At 38.7% G+C, this 20,339-nt stretch overlaps 1 protein-coding gene across 12 annotated transcripts in view; it reads right to left on the minus strand.

The window, feature by feature from the left end:
• dlg2 (discs, large homolog 2 (Drosophila)) overlaps window positions 1–20,339 on the minus strand; it is a 314,419-nt gene that overhangs the window by 86,120 nt on the left and 207,960 nt on the right. For all 12 annotated transcript variants that reach the window (XM_051683676.1, XM_051683671.1, XM_051683675.1 and 9 more), the window contains 6 exons: window positions 18,695–18,748; window positions 8,605–8,655; window positions 6,451–6,575; window positions 3,342–3,511; window positions 1,591–1,727; window positions 211–355 (listed from right to left, as the gene is read on the minus strand). In XM_051683676.1, the coding sequence (XP_051539636.1) occupies window positions 211–355; window positions 1,591–1,727; window positions 3,342–3,511; window positions 6,451–6,575; window positions 8,605–8,655; window positions 18,695–18,748 (682 nt within the window). The remainder of the gene's footprint in view (window positions 1–210; window positions 356–1,590; window positions 1,728–3,341; window positions 3,512–6,450; window positions 6,576–8,604; window positions 8,656–18,694; window positions 18,749–20,339) is intronic.

The following is a 20,339-nucleotide window of genomic DNA, read 5'->3' on the forward strand; positions in this document are numbered from 1 at the left end:
GAGAGAGAGAGAGAGAGAGAGAGAGAGAGAGAATTTGTTATAGACAAAACTAAAACTACTCAATCAATCACACATGATACATGTCGAATGCCAATCAATATATTAACCAATAAAAAAATACCACATCAACCCTAGCAAACTTCTAAACCTTTACTCCGGATTGCATAAAGCATAATTATGTATTCCATGCATGTGGTAAGAATCACTCACAGTGTGTGATATCAGGAGGCCCATAGGGGTCTGAGAGATAGACACTTGTGGGTTTCCCAACCTTTAGGTACACCACATCAGATGTGTTCTTCAGTATGGCCACTGCTTCTTCATGGGTCACATCTTCTAGAGTGTAGTTATTCACCTGAGCAAGAGAGAAACAGAGAAACAGAGGGAGGGATGATAAGTGGGGAAATCAGCATTACATAAACAGTTATGCTCTAGTGGTCAATAGCGAATCAGCGCTGCCAAATGTGTCCTGCCCAGTGGATTACACACAGAACTGATCTTGCTAATTAAATCAAACTCGGTCTTAAAGACTTTAACAACCCCCGAGGAGTAAAAGCAACAGAGTTTGACACTGACACTCGAGCGAACATCCAGAGCGTAATCAGCCTGTTTAACTTTGGAGGCAGCTTTTCCAGAAGATCTCTAAAGGGATACATGAGGGCTACTTCCATACTGTACATTTGAATGGTAAAATGTGGAAATTTTACTTAAAAAGTTCAATGCAAGGGCTCATGATTCCATAAAACTGCAGTTTATTTCACAAACAAAATAGTACTAAAAGTAGCATGGAACTACCATGTTTTTAGACATGTACTTTATCATGTACTATGGCAGTTATCAAATAAGTACCATGGTACTACCATATTTTTTGAACAAGTACTATGGTAATACCATGTTCTTTTGGATATGCACCATGCTACTATCATGTTTTTGGACAAGTATCATGGTTAATTGGTACCATGTATTGTGATATTAACAAAAAAGAACAATGCTACAACTATGTTTTTTGGACATGTACCATTGTTTTTTCGGTATGTGCAATGGTACTACTGAGTCGATTCCAAAAAGAATAGATTTTCCGATTCTGATGACTTTCTGATGAAGTTGACTCCGCTCAGGCGAATCTATTCCACTCAGGGGCATGACATGATCTTTTGTCATTCATACTATCAGTCATCACTAGTGTTAAGTATGCTTTGTAATGCACGGTTTATTGTACGATTTCACTTAGCATCTCATTCATTCTAAAGAATCTGAAAAAATTAACCAAAATTTCTAAAAATCCAACAGCCTTAAAGTTGACTAGTTCCTGTGTTTTATGAGTACATACACTAATCTCTAGACAACAGACAGGTTAAGCGAATTTAGCAAAGTTGGATGGAGTAAATTTGGTTGTTGATCACTGTCACCTATTGGACCGATGTGGATTTGCTTTTCATTCAGCCCAACAATTATTAGTTTAATTTCAAGTTTTGTATGAATGTAAGTTTAGGTCATGTTTAAAAACTCTCAACCAATTCCAACCCCACACTGCAAATGTTTAAAATGGCTGTATAGCCCAGCTGGAGGTCAAAGGTCAATGTGACGTACCATGAGCAATCTGTCTCCAATCTGCAACCTGCCATCCTTCTGTGCTGCGCCCCCATCGATGATTTTAGTGACATAAATGCTATTATCTCCAGGGATGTGTTGATTTCCCACACCACCTGCAATACTGAAGCCGAGCCCTATGGGATTTTGAAAAAGGACAAATCAAAACAGTTAGCGATGTCCCCATGGACAGAGTGACAACAAAACCTAACCTCTAATGTATCATCCCTATCTCATTTCCAAACTTTCAAGTGTTGAAAATTTCAAAAGTGTCTACACTAAGTATAGTTTAGTCCACATATCCAAAAACGCCCCTTACACTAATCATGTGTCATTCAGAGGCTGACAGAGGCTTTTTTGCACTGTTTATTATAACGCAAGGAGCATGAATCTAGCAATTGAGATATGTGCACTTCCTAATACACAAGTCAACAACATAAAGTATTCTGTAATATCCCTAAATGCTGTTAATGTACAGAATCATCCAGCAGTTGATAATCATTGACTACTAGTAATATACAGCACTCAAAAGTCTTCCAGACCACAAAGATGCACTTTCCTAAAATATAATCTTGTTTCCAAGCCTCTTAGAGTAGAAAATAATTGTTGTTAAGTATGTTAATGGTGTTTTGGATTTAAAGCGTGCCTGTCGCCCGAAGCTCTTCCTCCAAATTTGCACAAGTGCCGTTGTGTGCATGTGTATGTGTAATATGCCTTTCTCTATTAACTCTGAATAATTCATCAAAGCTGTGATCCTGTCTCAGGATATAGCTCTGTTTATTTCCCCGCCTGGACAACTACTTACACAGGAGAACGGAAAGCAAAAAAATAACTGAAAACAACAACACAACAACATGATAACTCTCTGGCTCCATGGAGTTTTTCACTTGTTTTTTTTGTTCTGGATGTGTGTCCATTTTTTTCTTTTGGATGAAAACTATTGATGTGCAAAACTTGGGTTGCCTAAACTGATAGTTAACTAACTGGTCCTCAGGAAGCCTTGAATAATTAGGCTGGTTCAGGGAAACCTTGCCCAGATCGTACGTTTCTTAGGGATTGTTTAAATAGGACTCATACTTGTTAAAAGCTGAACTATGTTTAACAATAAAAATGCAATGCTTATGGTGAAAGACATTCAAAAAAATTTGCTATTTGCAATGCATTGGCCAAAGACATGTGCCTGAATGTGTACGGTTGTAGCGCCAGTGCTTCATAGGGGATGAATTTAAAGACGCAACTTCTCCAAGAGGGTTTTACCACAGATGCGATGGGATAACGCATGATGAAAGGTATCTCTTCCATGTTAAACAGATTTCGTCCTAACTAGCTGCAACTGAAAAAAGCACTGACAGGACATTTTGCTTATTGACTTGTTTCCATATCTGCGGCGTCATGCCAGGTAGCTCTGCCCATAGTGAAATTCCATAATCCAAAATCACGCTCCTCATTATTGTGTATTAAACAATAAACATGTTCTAATTCGCTGTGATTGTTCCATGAAAATTGCTGGTCAGTCGAATCTTATGGCATCACATCTGGTTAAGAAACGATGTAACAGTTTAATACAGCATACTGCCAGCATGCAAATTTAGGACAGCTGCCAAAATAATCTAAACATATAAATCAGAAAAAAAAAAAAAAAACATGTTGTCGACCTCACTAATCGACTAGTTGGCCATCCATAATGCAAACTAATGCACAAAAACAACTAAAGTAACAGACGGATTCTGTGGTAACTTAAAATTTGAAACCTTTTGGTCCTTTTATGAGTTTGATTTCAGTAACGGTCTCCAGCATTGGCCTCCTCCTGCGCACATAGAGCCGCACAATCGATCCGGCAGCTTTTAGAGCCTCCACTGCTTTACTGTGTGAAACCTCTGACACATCTGCCTCGTTCACACGCAATATACAGTCATTCACTCTGCGGAGAGAAAAAATATCGAGGAGTTAGTTTCTCGGTGCGTGGTGAGACCCCTGTGGAGAGCTCCAGATCAGTGAAGCCTGTGGACCAAGGACAGTTGTCTCCTGGGGCATGTTCACATACAACAGCTGAGACCCAGTAAACATGAGCACACACATACACAAACCAAATTATGCGCACACAAACATGTATATATGCGTATATAGTGAGGTTTAAAAGTCTGAAGTTCTGGAAATGTTTCTAATTTGCATTTTTCTCAATTCAAATATTTTTTTACATTACAAATTATGTTATCAGTGTAACAATTTGAGCTTGAGTGTCGTTTCAACTCCACGGGGGGGACACCTGTTTTTCTAACAAACTCTTTCTCTTTTTTCCTCTAAATGTAAAGTGATAGGAGTGCCCATTCCTTGCCTTGCGGTGACATTTTGCATGACCGCTTACTTAAACATTTCTGCTGGTTGAAAGATTTTTAGTAGTTTGTCATCCACTCCTAAAGGTTTTTGTAGTTTTCTATAGATTCCTCTCCTCTTACAATAACCAAGTGTGGCTTTTCCCTGTCCAGCTTTATAAAGCCTTATCATACATCTACACTGAAAATGCTGATGCATCTTCCACTCTGTTTGCTCCTCAAATCATTCATTCCAATGCCTGCATGATTTATCCAGTGGCTGTTCTGCTTCCAAAACTCCCAAAGTCAAACAATGGTAGAGAAGGGGGGAAAAAAACCTGTACATAATGTAATTGCTTCTCTAAATGGCGTTCACCTCCAACTCATGATAAATCAATCACAGCTTATTGGCGAACGTTCAAAGTGTCTTACTCTTTTAGGAGAGAAAATGCAGAAAATGGGGTGGACAGGAAAGGGGAATGGAGATACAGTTAGAGATGTAGATTGTGACTAGAAAGCACAAAAGACTGCAACAACTAAGGGAGTGTAAGGGAGAGTGAGAAATGGTGAGGGAAGGATTGGTGGTGCTCAAAGCTTTGGCTTTGACAGTGCTGATAGAATAAGAAGATAAAGAAAAGAGCCAAGTCATGGAGCAGAGCGGTGAAAAAGGCTCTGATAGGCTTGTCATACACAGCTGCTGCTTTAAAACACACCGGCACACACACACACGTGCGTGCACAGAGGCATACAAAACAGGAAGATCTGCTATCTCTCCAGCACAAACTAATTATGTCTCCCTCTAATAAAACAACCCTCTCAATCAACTCCTGATTGGCCTGACATGAATCCCAAACATATTACAGCAGGAATATAAACTCCACAGCTTACTGCTTATCAAATTAAACAGCATTTAGAAATAGCCAAAGGAAAATTGTACTGCTCAAAGTTTGTTCTTTGATAGCTTGAGAGACTTAGAGTTCTCAGTTATAATATAAGTATCTATAACCTTGTAAAGGGGATACAAGGGAAAGAAGGAGGCGAGAACCGGCTTAACAATATAAATAATATTTAATTAAATAAAAAGACACACACAAACACATACAGGGCAGCTGCCCTGTAATTCTCTCTCTCTCTCTGGAACTGCAGTCTCCGGTCGCCTTTATCCCTCACTCACCTCATCAGGCTGATTGGGGTCCGGGCGTGCGTCATTTCGGCCCGGCCCGGCCCGGCCCTGCGCTACAAACCTATGTAAGTATGCATTAAGTATCCATACATTTGAACTTTTCTCCTAAAATTCCTGGCACCAACAATCATGCTATGGTCCAACTCACTGAGATCACATTTTTTCCCCATTCTGATGGCTGGTGTGAACATTAACTGAAGCTCCTGACCAGTATCTGCATGATTGTATGCACTGCATTGCTGCCACATGACTGGCTGATTAGATAATCGCATGAATGATTGTTGGTGCCAGACAGGCTGGTTTGAGTATTTCTGTAACTGCTGATCTCCTGGGATTTTCACACACAACAGTCTCTAGAATTTACTCTGAATGGTGCCAAATCAAAAAAACATCCAGTGAGCGGCAGTTCTGTGGACAGAAATGTCTTGTTGATGAGAGAGGTCAACAGAGAATGGCCAGACTGGTTCGAACTGACAAAGTCTATGGTAACTCAGATAACCGCTCTGTACAATTGTGGTGAGAAGAATAGCATCTCAGAATGCTATTCCGAGATGCGGGTTGGCGCTGTTTTGGCGGCATGAGGGGGACCTACACAATATTAGGCAGGTGGTTTTAATGTTGAGACTGACCGGTGTATTATATATACAGCACAGAGAGGGATAGAGATAAAGTGATATATTTCAGAATAAAACTGGGTATTCAATTAAATAAATGTACGACAGGACTTTGATTTGAATTGATTGGATTGTGAAAAGTGGCCAGTCCATTCCAGAATAGATCCAGTTTGTTGGAGGCTTGTGGTAAAAAAATAAAAGGGATTGGTGATGTAATTACCAACATCTAAAGACGCAACTCTTTCGTGAGCAACTGACCCAAATCTTCTTAATGCTAGTCTTCTTTCTACCTAAAAAGAAAAAAAAAATCTGAATCCCTTTTTTCACTATTGTCTCTCACCTTCCTCCATATTGTACTTCTCTGAGCAATTTGAAACTTTGTATTGCAGCACTTATCATGTTCTTGCCACCTCAGGATGAATTGCATTATTCGTCCTAAACATATTCCTCATTTGTAAGTCGCTTTGGATAAAAGCGGCTGCTAAATGAAAAAATTTTAATGTCATCCCCAAAGAAAAATAGTTTCAAAGACAGGGCAAACTTTTACATTTTGATTAAAGATTATGCGAGATGAATCATAAGCAAAGGTGGATTAGATTAAGAATGTGTATTAAGAAAGTAAATTGGGTCAATTTTGATTTCATGCTGACTTTAAGCCTTGTATGGTCAGAAAAAAAGAAAAAAGACAAGCACACGCAGACACACCAACACAAGCACACAGGTACATGTATATTACGAAACACAGGCCCACCTGAGTCTGCCATCTTCAGCTGCAGCTCCACCAGGGATGATCTTGGTGATGAAGATTCCTGGATCGTCCCCGATGTGAGGGTTATCAGTACCGCCTGCTATACTAAACCCCAACCCTGAGTTACCCTGAGGAGAAACATACAGTATAAGCGTATGTAAAATGCTTATGTCATCATGCGAATCAAAAGAAGAATGTGCTATCACATAAGAACACTAAATTTGGACAACATCAGTGTAATTTGCCTACATACCGTCCATTACTGTATACCAGATTTCCCACACCTTTTGACCAGTAAACGTCTTTTTTTTTTTGATGATTACTGGATAGGGATTTTATAGAGACTGCATTTATAAAGAGCAATACTAGCTGATTAATATAATTAAATTAATTTATATTAATAAAAAAAATAAAAAAATGACTTTACTAATTTCCATGACTTTTCTAGGGTTTGACATCACAATTTTCATATTCCCTAACATTTTCAGGTTTTCCATGACCGTGTATTCCATAACCTGGTATTTAAAAGGGTCAAAATGTTATAAACAATTATGTAATTTATACTTTATAAAAATGCACAGAACTGTATGAAAAGTGATAACTTAATAATGGTGATGAACAAAAAGAGAGAGTTGAGAAGCACAACATTATTTTTGAAAGAGGTGCACGGCACTTTGTTCCCCATGATTCATCAGTGTTTACACTTTGGTGAGCCACACGCCTCTAAGCAGTGCAAACTCACAACTCAAAACCTGACACAATCAGGACTAGAGCCATATTTACATCTCTCAGACATAAATAGATAGAAACTTCATCATCATGGCTAATTTTATTTTAGCCAAACAAAATTTTACTGTAATTTAACTAGACGTGTTTATGACGGAACTCTCTGAGGCACCACCTCAGCATAAAACATAGTGTTTTAAGCTTCAAATAAAGTGGATTTACAGAAGAATTTATCATTGTTGATTAAATCTCCACCCAGGCCGCATTAAAGCTGCTTTATACAGAACCATTTTTGTGGAACTACAGGAGAAAAAATTTACTTAAATTCAAAGTATGAAAAGGCAATCAGAAAACATCATTTTGCCACATAAAAATGGAGAGATGGTTTCAAAGGGGCCAGATGATGAAGACAGAGAAAAAGGGAGAGAAAGAGGAGGGTGACAATAACAGATCAGCCCCCAGCAGCGGCGTTATCACCTTGGCTTGTATCTAATTTTACAGCTTGTAATCTCAGTTCAGTCTGCAGAGTGCCCCAAACATACACTCTCAGCCTCTGGGCTCCAGGGTCAGACAAATCTGTGCTCCCTCTGGTCTAGCTGACCTTTGCTATTGTCTGTGATCTGTGTCTAGTCATGTGAATCCGGGTGCAGCTGCCAGAATGTCATCTGCAGCCGTCTAATTCTCTCTCTCTCTCTCTCTCTCTCTCTCTCTCTCTCTCTCTCTCTCTCTCATCCACTGCCTCTACTGTGCATCCCTGGCTTTCAATTGCAAATAAAGCGAATCCAGTTGTTATAACAATAAAAATTTACAATAATGTTTTATTCATTTACATGACTTTATGCATTAGGTACCATGAACTATCACTGAACAATATTTTTAATAGTTTTTTATCCTTGGTAATGCTACTTTATAATTAGAACATTGTTCATTTTTAGTTTATGATAGTGTATAATGAATTAACATATTTTTATGTATACAAATGTTAATGTTAAAAATGTATTAGTATATGCCAATTACTATTGGTAATATTAATATACAGGTATTAGTATCTAGTAATCCTAATCAAGATTAATAAGTGCTGTCACAGCTAAATTAATTAAGCTTTTGGAAAGTAACTATTCCTGTTTCAAAGGAATAGTTACCTTCCAAAAGCTGGTCAAACCTCAATTTTAATCATCATTTAATTATTTTTAAAGTCAAGTCATTACAAATTAGCTTGTTCCATGACTGGTCATGTTAAATAGATGTGTTTCTAGTTTATAATGATCATGCTCACAGGCCATGCAGTGAGTGATTGGATTACCAGGTGGAAGACTCCACATGAGCATTAAACATGACATAGTGCCTAACATTTAGAGCCAATGCCAACGGCATGTATGCATGCATGTGTAGCATCAGAGGGAGAAATGGAGGGAATAAACAGTTACTCACCCGCTCTAATGTAATCTCTTCAAATTCATATTCAATTTCTGTCCCATTTACCTATTGGGAAAAAAAAACTAATTAGCTGTCTTTTATGCAATGCAGATGCAAATCAAAAAAGGCAATAACTGTCATTTGACTGTCACATTTAATATGCAAACATGATACCAAAGTGACATCCTAAATCTGCAGCATGCAAATGATGTGGATATTATGGCTGCATGATGGAGCGTCACTTGTGTTTTTGATCTATGTCCATTAAACACAGCATCCCCATTGAAATCATTAAATTTGCCATTAATAATAATGACCCACTGAATGTCCATTATCCCACTTATTACATGGCTACCTATCAAATAAATATATGAATACATCAACACTATCATCTGGAAAGGATAAGCCTTATCAGAATTGAAGAGTAATCAGCATTCAGCTCATTCCTTGAGTGAAAGAAGAACTGTTCTTTCATACATCTCAAGTAGATATTGAGTCTCATATCTATTTAGCTCACTGCGTCAACTGTAATTGGATAAATCAGAGTCCGGACACTACAATCCATAATCGCTTACCTCCTCGTAACAATGACAAAGTCTCTAGAGCAGACACACAGGCTCGAGAGAGCTAGAGCTAGACTTGGCATTAAAAGAAAACCAATCCAATTTCAAGCTGAACTTTAAATGAGGGTCATCTTTGTGATGGCAGACTTTCCTCTTATGTATTCTTTAATGAGAGAATCTAAAGCAATGACAACACTGGGGTCTAATACACACTAAAGTGCTTTTCAATACCAGCACAGCCACTCAAACATTCATAATTTGGGATTATAAAAATATGTTCCACTTTAACTGTTTCAGATGGGCCGGCAGGATTGTTTTCTATCAAATCAGCAAGATACCATTTTAAAGCATACAATTTTAATTTCAGGTTTTGAGACCTGGTGCATATAGTACATGATAATGTACAATCAGCCGGTCATCTCAAATTATTACACAGCTCTATGGAATACTCGATTCTGACTGGTCAATGGCGCCATCTAGCGGTCCTATATTTTTCAGTAATAACTGCACATCCATATATCAGACCTGCTCTTCAGGGCGTCTGAGCCATCTTTACTACTTCTCGGACCATTGTGCGATCTCTACAAGTAAGCTAATAAAATCATTTTGACTCAAATCAATGTTTCATGTGCATTTATTTATTTATTTGGCAAGTAGTCTTGTAATAAGATGCATAATGAGCAGTCAGACGTTTATTCATTACAAAATAAACACCAACAGAACCACAAACCAGAGATGGATTTTAGCTTTTCAGCGATTTATTTCTTCACACATAATTACAAAATTTCAATGCAAATCAATATTTTATGTCCATGTACTGTATTTATTGATTTGGTTAATAGCTGTGTAATAAGCAGATCGCTTTGCATCTGGGCCCTGATCACCCTGTCAGGGTTTATTTTACGATAACAACCGGCTGACTGTACATTATCCGTCTTTTCACACAACAATTTTTAGCCAGCAGGTCACAAGAGGGAAGAAAAAAACCCTTATCTATTCTCCTTCACACATAATCATCTCTTCCCCAGGGGTCTGATGCAGCCATTTTTTTTTTTGTTTCTTTGCAGAGCAAGAATGTTATTTATTCTCAGTGCCCACAAGTGCTTCTGTGTCACGGTCCTGCCACTTTGGTCTTGGTTTTTCATGTTGTGGCAGGATCGTGGCCGTCTCCACTCCCTGATCATCCAGTGCTGTCTCTGTTTGTCTTGCCTTGTTCTATGTTGTGTCAGGGTTCAGCCACTTCTGTTGGTAGTGTTTATTATTGGGTTTTCAAGCTCTGACACATTTCATGTCTTATTTGTGGCTGGGTGTGCATTGCATTGTTTGTTTACTTTGCAGTGGACACTCAGGTTGTGTCTAGTCTGGTGTTTGTGTGAGAATGCATGACATTGCTTTATTGGCATTGTCATGTATTCTCTTGTCCTGTCATTTTCTTTTGACATGAGTGCATGTTGCTTGTGTTTTCCTGGTGGCATGTGCTCGTGTCAGTTGTCTGTGTTTGTCATTTATTTGTACCTGGCTTTGTTTGGTTCCTCACTGCCACATGCTTTTCTGTCTTGAGTGATACCCCACCCTTTCGTTTGCCTTGTTAACTTGTTATCTGTTTCACCTGTTCTCCCTCATTAGTCTGCTTATTTAAACTCCTCTTGTGTTCAGTCTGGTGTTGGATTATTTTGTATGCATTCCTGTTGGTCTGTTTCCTGTTTGCTTGGTTGGTTTTTAGTTTGTTTTTTGAGTGTTTAGTTTTTCTGTTCATATTTATCTCCCTTGAGTGTTTTTTTTTTTTTTTTTTATTATTAAACTTAGTGTAACTGCCTCCTGAATTTTGGGTCCTTCCTTACAAAGTGTGAAACTTCTGAGGCAAATTAATTAGAGCAGCAGAAGCCAAGACAGTTCTAAGCAGTTTCATCAGCACGCACGCAAAAGCTCTTCAGAACATCCTGCATCCACCGCTGCTCGCAGAGACTAAATATTGCCACAAACACAATCAGGAAGATTGTGATAATAGATAGATGAGCAAGAGAAGCCAATAACACTGAGTAAATGAGATCATTAACAATGCCAGCTCTCATCAGAAGATGACAAATGCCCTTATCTGCAAACTTAAAGGGATAGTTTACCCAAAAATGAGAATTCTAAAAAGTCTTTGTTTGTTCTGTTCTTTTTCCATGGAACACATAAGGTAACAACATTAGGCAGAATAACATCCTTTGTTGTGCACAAAATAAACGTCATACGTGTTTGGAGCGATATGAGGGTGATTAAATGATGACAGTTTTCATTTTAGGGTGAACTATCCCTTTAAGACTAAGATAATCACTCATTAAATTTGGAGATGTCATTGTAGCAAGAACTTTCTTAAGGTCAGGAAAAACATCTTCCCCTGAAGAAGTGATCCAATTATTGGGGTTTGAGTGGCATTAGCATTCAGAGCTGCATGGTGTTGCAAATGTGAGACGCTGGAGACGTGGGGAGAGTGCAGCTGCAGAAGGGTCAGTGGGAAGGGGAGGGGACGGCACTCACGATGCAGTATCCAGGGTGTAAAGGCTCACATTAAACTGGTGAGTCACTGCTAATGTGGCAACACTCAAACTCATGCAAACATACAAAGCGCATGAACGCACAACCACACAGCTCACACAAAAACAACACAGAGTGGGTCATGTTTCCATGACGACTGTTTGACTACAATGCACGCACTGGGCATTTTCAGGCAAAACAAGCTCTCCGTTCCCTCCAGAATTCTAGCCGTTGGGATGGCACATTTTTACGCCCATCGCTGTGATTAAACACAAAATATCCCTCAGGCTTCAACATAATAAGACTCTGTTTCCTCAATACACACCCACGTGGACTAATTAGCACTACGATCAAACCACTGTTATTCCTGACAGCTAATGGAAACCCAGGCGCTGTAAAAATGAGGCAGAATTTTGCTGAAGCCAGGAGGATGTGTTATTGAGTGCTCTAAAAAAATGCTTTATTAACCTTGTCGCTCATCTGAGTATCTTTAGTGTTCATGCTACTGTAACTGAACTCTACTCTCACTAGTTCAAAGTGAACACACTGAAGGCTTCATAATTAACTGGTTCTCTCTCCAGGTATGGAAAAAAAACAAAAAAAAAAACATAGCTAATAGACCTTTTTCACACACTGTGATGACACGTTTCTGCCTTATTTAGCAGAACAAATCAACCAAACTTTTTAATCTTTGAATTTTATTCATTACTTAGTGCATAAAATTATGCTTTATATTTCCCTTGATTTAATAATAATAATAAATAAAAAAAAAACGAGTTACCTCAGCTGCGATGGGGTTTCGTATGCAGCTGCTGAGGGAGTGACAGTAAATTTGGCATCTTCTCACTTCTGAATGTTGTAATCCACCAATCTCTCTTTTTTTTTCCTCTTGTGGAAAGTCGTGGAAAAACAATTGTGGATTTTCTTCTTTTGTTGTTGGACCAAATGGGTAAACAAAATTAATATTTGCTGTGGTCTCCCATTCACCGCTATAAAAGTTTACCCTGAGATAGTTTACTTCTCTGTTCCAAAACCTGGAAATGTGATAGAATGTAATTAGCTAATAGAATGTATTAGCTAATTACATTCTATTTTTCATTGTTTATAAATATTTCAGCTACAAAATATTAGCTCCTCTGAGTCCACGCTTTGGTGATTCATTTGGGACGGGGCCACTGTCTAGTATCTACATGGGCAGCTTCCTTCAAATGCAACATCCTAGCTTTATGGAACCTCACTAGAGACCGATAGGAAACAATCTACATTGGCAACTCGTACAGTTATAACTCTCTCAATGGTTACTCACGCACATCAAACAAAAAACGCAACTCACGCAAAAAGCAGTTGATTTCAAAAGTTAACAATGCAAAAGCACACACAATTATAAGGGTAATAGTCTATTTCTAATAAGATGGAGCTATTTTTTATCAATAATTTGCAGTAATGAATAAAATAGTGCCTAAATCTAGCTTTTATATATGTTTTATTATTAACTGTAAATTAACACCATATCCTTTGTGCTATATTACTTTGCGTCATTAATTAATAAAAATAGTCGAGTATATATATATATTTTTTTTTTTTTAAATCAGAATCAGAATCAGACTCAGCTTTATTGCCAAGTATGCTTACACATACAAGGAATTTGTCTTGGTGACAGGAGCTTCCAGTGTACAACAATACAAAAACAATACAATAACAGCAGCAAGACATAGATAAAAAAAAAAAAAATTATACACATATGTACATACACACAGACACACACATACATACATACACACATACACATACGTAGTGCAAATCTAATACAAATCTGTTATCTGTTATGTACAGTGCAAATACAATCTGTTATGTACATTGCAAATGTTTTTTCTTTTTTTTTTTTTTCTCAGAGGAATGAAATAGCAGAAGAGGTTGGATGTGTTGGATAAATATAAAAAAGACTAAACTGTCTATTGCACATAGTTATTACTCAATGGGTCAATTTAACTGTTCATGAGATGGATAGCCTGAGGGAAAAAACTGTTCCTGTGCCTGGCGGTTCTGGTGCTCAGAGCTCTGAAGCGTCGGCCAGAAGGCAACAGTTCAAAAAGGTAATGGGCAAGGTGAGTGGGGTCTAGAGTGATTTTTCCAGCCTTTTTCCTCACTCTGGAAGTGTATAGTTCTTGAGGGGCAGGGGGCGACCAATAATCCTCACAGCAGTCCGAACTGGCCTTTGTAGTCTTCTGATGTCTGATTTCGTAGCTAAACCAAACCAGACAGTTACTGAAGTGCAGAGGACAGACTCAATGACTGCTGAATAGAACTGTATCAGCAGCGCCTGTGGCAGGTTGAACTTCCTCAGCTGGCGAAGGAAGTACAACCTCTGCTGGGCCTTTTTCACAATGGATTCAATGTGGGTTTCCCACTTCAGGTCCTGTGAGATGGTAGTGCCCAGGAACCTGAATGACTCCACTGCTGCCACAGTGCTGTTTAGAATGGTGAGGGGGGTCAGTGTTGGGGTGTTTCTCCTAAAGTCCACAATCATCTCCACTGTTTTGAGCGTATTCAGCTCAAGTTGTTTTGACTGCACCAGACAGCCAGTTGTTAAACCTCCCTTCTTTACGCAGACTCATCGTCATCTTGGATGAGGCTGATGACAGTGGTGTCATCTGCAAACTTCAGGAGCTTGACAGAGGGGTCCTTGGCGATGCAGTCATTGGTGTAGAGGGAGAAGAGTAGTGGGGAGAGCACACATCCCTGGGGGGCACCAGTGCTGATTCACTACACGAGCTGGCTCATGGTTTAACAGAACTCTTGACCAGCCATGACACTGCTGAAGTCAAGAGTACTGTTGAATACTGTAAGTGACAACATAAACTCTGCTGCCCTGATAGCAGGCCACTTAAAATACAAAAAACAATGTTGCTAATATAAATACCTTTCATTGCTGCTTATTCAACCGTAAAGAAAAGCTGACAGACTTACAGCTTGGCCTGCTGGTTTTCAACTATGCATCTTACACAGAGCAGATTTATAATCTGAATAACCATATTTAATTTGACTTATACGAAAATGAGGCGATGAGGGATGAAAGTACAGGTCTTTCATTATGTCGAACTGTCAATTTTTATAACCCACTGAACGATCGACAAACAGGTAAAACATTACAACATAGCCCATTGAACAGACAGTACTTCCATCCCTCACAGCCTAGTCTCATTTTCATTTGGGTCAAAATATGTCTAGGTTGCTTTAATGGTAGATTACCAAGTTCTAGCATCTCTCAGAAGCATTAGGACATTTACGAAGGAAAAATCTCCTTCATAATTCATTTTCACCTAGCCTTGAAACTTTCTTGATAAACAGCACAGAACGCACAAAGTATTTACCTGAGGCAAATCTGCTCACTGAGCAACTGATGCTTCTTTTAATAAAGTGAACAGATGACACTGTGCTGGATGAGTGAGTATGTGTACATCATATGTGTGTATGTGTCAGCTAAATGTGTCAGATGAATGCCTGTATAATGAGCATGATTTGCATCGGTCTGTCCTCTCCCTTTTCTCTCTAGGGCCGTGTAGGGTCTTTATACCTCCAGAGCAATGACTTGATCGGAAGTGCAGGAACACACCTATTCCAAGCATGGAAACAGCATGCCTCCAAAACACCTAATCACACTTAGGTATTTTACTGCTAGATTTGTTCCACACATCCAGCTCACACAGCTCAGATGCATCGACAAATTAGGTCCATAAATCTAAAATGCAATGAATGGTAAATCCCAGTGGTGCCACATCAAAAGCGTTTAACATCATAGAAATGCCTTTTCTACAGTGAAAGAAGGTAGGTGAATCTTTTCTACTACCGAGACTTTTGAGAGCAAAGCACAGGCAATGCAGCATTGCATGTATCCTTTGTGGAGTAGACAATGCCAGAATGCAATGTGATGAGCCAAGATGGCAGACAAGGTGAAATAAATGCTGACTGTAAAAAAAAACAGTTTATTAAAAACTTGAAAAGTATCAATAAAAGTCATTAAGATTTTTGTGTGTTATGTATATTTCCTTCCCAGAATACAGCGCCATTAGCTTAGCAATATGCTGATGTCACACTCTATTGAAATCAATGGCGATTCGTGTCTAGTGAGTTATTTTTGTGGCACTCTGAGTTGCTGCCTATGTAGAGTGTTCTAAATCGGTCACTTATTTGGATCTATGAAAGTTCCCTACTGAAAAACAAACAAACAGCTTAAACCAACTTAACTTGGTTTGATGCTGTTAAATGGTTTAAGATTGAGTTAACTGGTTTAAGCTGGTCTCCCAGCCTGTAACATTGGTCTTCAGCAGGTCTAACTGGTCTGCCAACCTGTTCAAGCTGGTGCTCAGCTGGATAAGATGGCCAACCAGCTGGTCTACATGCCTGATCAACTAAAAAGTGCCCAAAACCCCTCTAAAACCAGAAAACAAAAAGACTGGGAGACTAGCTAAGACCAGCAAACCAGGTTTTTAAGCTGTTTTTTTCCAGGAGAGATAGAATCCTGCCATAAGCCCCATTCACACTGCCAGTTGTGCAGCCGACCAATAACGTTAGAGTAGTAACAGTAGTAGTAACGCATACTAGCGACAGAGAGTTCAGAGACTAGCAACATCTAGCGACAAAATCACTGAGAGTGTGAACAGGGCTTTAGAAGGCAGCTGACTATGTAGGCAGCAGGTAGCAAGACAGCTCACTAGGTTTGGAACAGCTTTTTCTTTTCCTGAACACCCTGTCATCTTTCTCTCATTCTCTCTTATAAGTTAATTATATTAAGATATTATGGTAACTATCGAAGTTCAATCAGTGACAGACTAATGCTCAAAGTAGCTCATAATCATCATAACCACACACATTTATTCCAACACAGGTCCAAAGTGGGCTTTAAACTAAGAACGGCTGAAAAAGAAGGGGAAAAAAGCAATTAAACTGTCTTAACGATATTAAATGCTCAACTGGTTTCTGGATGTCACGGTTGAGTTGTCGTTGTTGATGGAAGCACTCTGACTAAAATATGCCACATCCCCAGTCATCTGGATATGCCTTGATATTAATATTTTATTAATGAGATGCAGGCAGAGAATCGAGAAACAAATTAAATTATCCTCTGTGATCGTGAAGGCCATGCGTGGGAGGTCTGTTCACTGGAGGAGAGTCCTCTACTGAAAAACAGCAAAAATGGAAGGATATTTCTCCTGATGTAAGTATTTACAGGGGAAACGAAGCGATAAATGAATGGAGGAAGAGGCGGCCAAAACCTGCCTCAGCCCACTGAAGGTTAAGTTTAGCTGTTAGTGTGTGTTCACACTTTGAGTTTTGTGCTGACTGCTTACGATTCTGTGTTAGTGTCTGATTCAACTCAGCTTTCACTCACTGATAACTTTCACTTATTAAGTACACCAGCAGCACCTGTTCTTTCACAAGCACAATTCATAACTTTTTTCCCACATCTACAGTATCTTTATAGCAGTGCATCCTAACTGAAATAAAACCTTAAAATAGACTGATTTGGAATGCTCTTCTAAAGGTAACCCTGATGTGAATTCCTCATGTAAATTTTTTTTAGTAGGAGCCATCGTTTTAAAAACCATGGTACCTGAACCACACACACACACAAAAAAAACATGGTATGACTAAATATGTATTTACCATGTAGTTTGGCATATTGATCATGATTTTTATTACAATAGTTTTGGTTTTACTGAATAATATAATTTTTTTTTTTTTTAATACAAATATCCTGGCAAAAATACTGTATAGTTAATGATCAAAGTTCATCCATCAAAATACATGTGACGTAAGCTAATAGGTTCTTTGACTTGTTATCTGTTAGCAAATCGGCTCGCTCATATGTGACATGTTGAGCCAATCATCTCGCATGGTGTAAGCTGATTAGTCCTTTGACTTGTAATCAGGTAGCCAATCAACTTGCATCTCTCTCATTGTATAACATTTAAATTGCTCAGTTTTGCAGACAAGCTGGTTTTCTACAGCGCGTTGTGAGAGTTTTTCTTTGAAACCCACCTCCACCCCAGCATCACCTATCTAGATCTGCTACATGGGGACTGTTTGAAATGTCTATTTGTGCAGCAGCATCTCATCAATGCTCGATACAGCATGTCCTGTGTTTCATCTATTTGTGCAGCAGCATGTCCACATGCTAACTCTGTATGTATGTGTATTTTCTAGCCGTAAAAAGAAAATCCCCGTCCTTGCTCTGCAGCAGCAATAGCAACAATTGCAGATCTAGTCCGCCAGGACCAATATCCTATCAGTATGTCATACACAAATTAACATGCTAAATCTTTCAGAGAGTTGTCATGACTCAACTCTAATAACACCATGGTAAATTTTGTGGTTTTACTAAAAATAATACCATAGTTCAACTATGGTTGCTGTAACCATGATTCATTTTCATAAAAAAGCCATTGTAAGGGAACCTAAAATAATTGTCAGGGAACCCCAAACTTTGTGTTCGTGTTGGGTGCCTACAGTGCCTTAAAATGCTGTCTACGCAGGCAGCTCACTATGTGTTGGAACAGAGCTTAGATTTCTCTTTTCCAAAGCCTTTGATCCAAGACCTGCCTCTTTCAAATCATTAATCTAAAAGCATCAAATCTTTGACAAATGTCCCACCGACTACACAGCAGAGACCAACATTAATATTTCAAGCTCATAAAAGAAAAGCCCTCATCCTAATCTAAACCTGCTGCTAAACACTGGGCTCATTATCTGGTTTATTTATAAAAAGCCATCAATCATTGAAGAGGGCTACCTTATTTGTGCAGCATGGAGATTGATAAATGACACTAAATTTAAAAAATGCAAAAAAGGGATGTCAAACTCATTCACTACTCAGTGAGCTGTCTGCTATATACAATAAATCAAACACACACAGAGATAATGTTGCATGGCCACTGATCTTGTGAAGTGGTTTGCAATGTCACTGTTGGGATACAAACACACACGCACAAATGACAGTAAATAAATGAAAAAAGAAAACTCACGTAAGGTACAGATTCCAAAGTGTCCGTGTTGACAATAATTGGGGCAGGGCTTGCCTGTGAAAAGAGATAAAGGGAGGGTGAGTGAAAGAGTTGGAGGGAGAGGAAAAGAGAAAGAGAGAAAGAGAGAGAGAGATAAAGATCAGAGTGGATTGGAGATGTGTGAAGTGGCCTAGTTTTTAATACAGGATACAGCAGAGCATGATGGGCACTGCTGAGCTCACTGCTGCCATGATGATGAGCACAACTCCAATATGACAGTCAACAACAACAACACGCACTGCAGTGGAATACAACCACATTAACACGCATACACAATACACAGACCCATTGATTAGATAAATGCCAAAACAAAACAAAACATGACAAACTAGTAGTACGATTGAAGTTGTTTTGTGTTTGGATGATATGAATGATGAATGTTTTTATGTCCTCTCTCTCTGCTGTTGTTAATATTACTGTTTAGTTGGTTGCTAATGATGCCACAAATGTTCTGTTCCTAAAACAAGTGAAAAATTATGCTGCCTCCTAAGATATCTCGCTTTGGCACAATTTTAAGGTATAAATATACTTAATCCATTCAATACTGAAAAGTATACTGTAGATACAAATTGTTTAATATGATACAAAAGCAAATATTTAACCCAAAATGTGTGTGAGCTATGAGCATTTATGCTCATTAGAGTCACGCGTTGTTTCTCTTGCGTCACCTATGTATATTTATTAGGTGCGAGTCGAGTCTCCCGTGTGCTGTGCGTGAGGAACGCTATTTGAATGATGTGTGGAGTTGCTACCTACGAGAAAAGTGTTCCAAATCAGTCTCTTATGAGGCTCCATTTCAGTTAGTAAGCTACCACAGAGACAGCTTCCTATGTAGGCAGGAGACAGCGAAGCAGTTCACTAAGTTTTGAACAGACCCATTAAGTCTATGGAACTGTCATTTAATCTCTCCCACATAGACACACACACAAAGACACGGATGATAATATCCCAGCTTAGATATGAACGTTAATAGCTTAGACACAAACTAAACACACACACACACACACACACACAAGCACACAAAAGCACGCATAACTTAATCCCTGATACTGCTAAGTACACAGCAGGACAAGGTTCAGTTGAGTGGATAAATGTCCTTGTTCAGTCTAAAGGCTTTGATAGATAATCCACACTTATTACTCTGAATATGACAGAATAATGTCAACTATTACTCCCATTATGAATATTTCACATGCGTTAAGTGAGAAATTGTGTTTCTATGTCCATGTGTGGGTGTGTGTGTTGAATATATCACTGTTAAATGTCAGAGGGAACGAAAGAAGCCTCATGTAAGAGACTAAGATTCTGATGCGCACGCATTCTCTCTCTCACTAAGGGGTTGAAAATCAATGTCACCTGTCCTTCAGCTGAATCCTTTCAATAGAGTGCTTGTTGAGTTTAAAGGTAAAGAGTATACTTACCAAATGGAAATGCAAAAATATTGATCGTTTCCCCCATCTTCCAACCTCTGATTGAGCCACAGTGCTACACTTATTAACCTACAAATTAATCTACAAATGGTTACTTATAATGTGTCTTTCTTAATTTTTTTTTTTTGAAAGTTAAGAATCATTGTGGCTATTCTTGCTTACACTGATGTCAACAT

This window comes from Myxocyprinus asiaticus, chromosome 42 (genome assembly GCF_019703515.2).
Source record: "Myxocyprinus asiaticus isolate MX2 ecotype Aquarium Trade chromosome 42, UBuf_Myxa_2, whole genome shotgun sequence".
NCBI lineage: Eukaryota > Metazoa > Chordata > Actinopteri > Cypriniformes > Catostomidae > Myxocyprinus > Myxocyprinus asiaticus.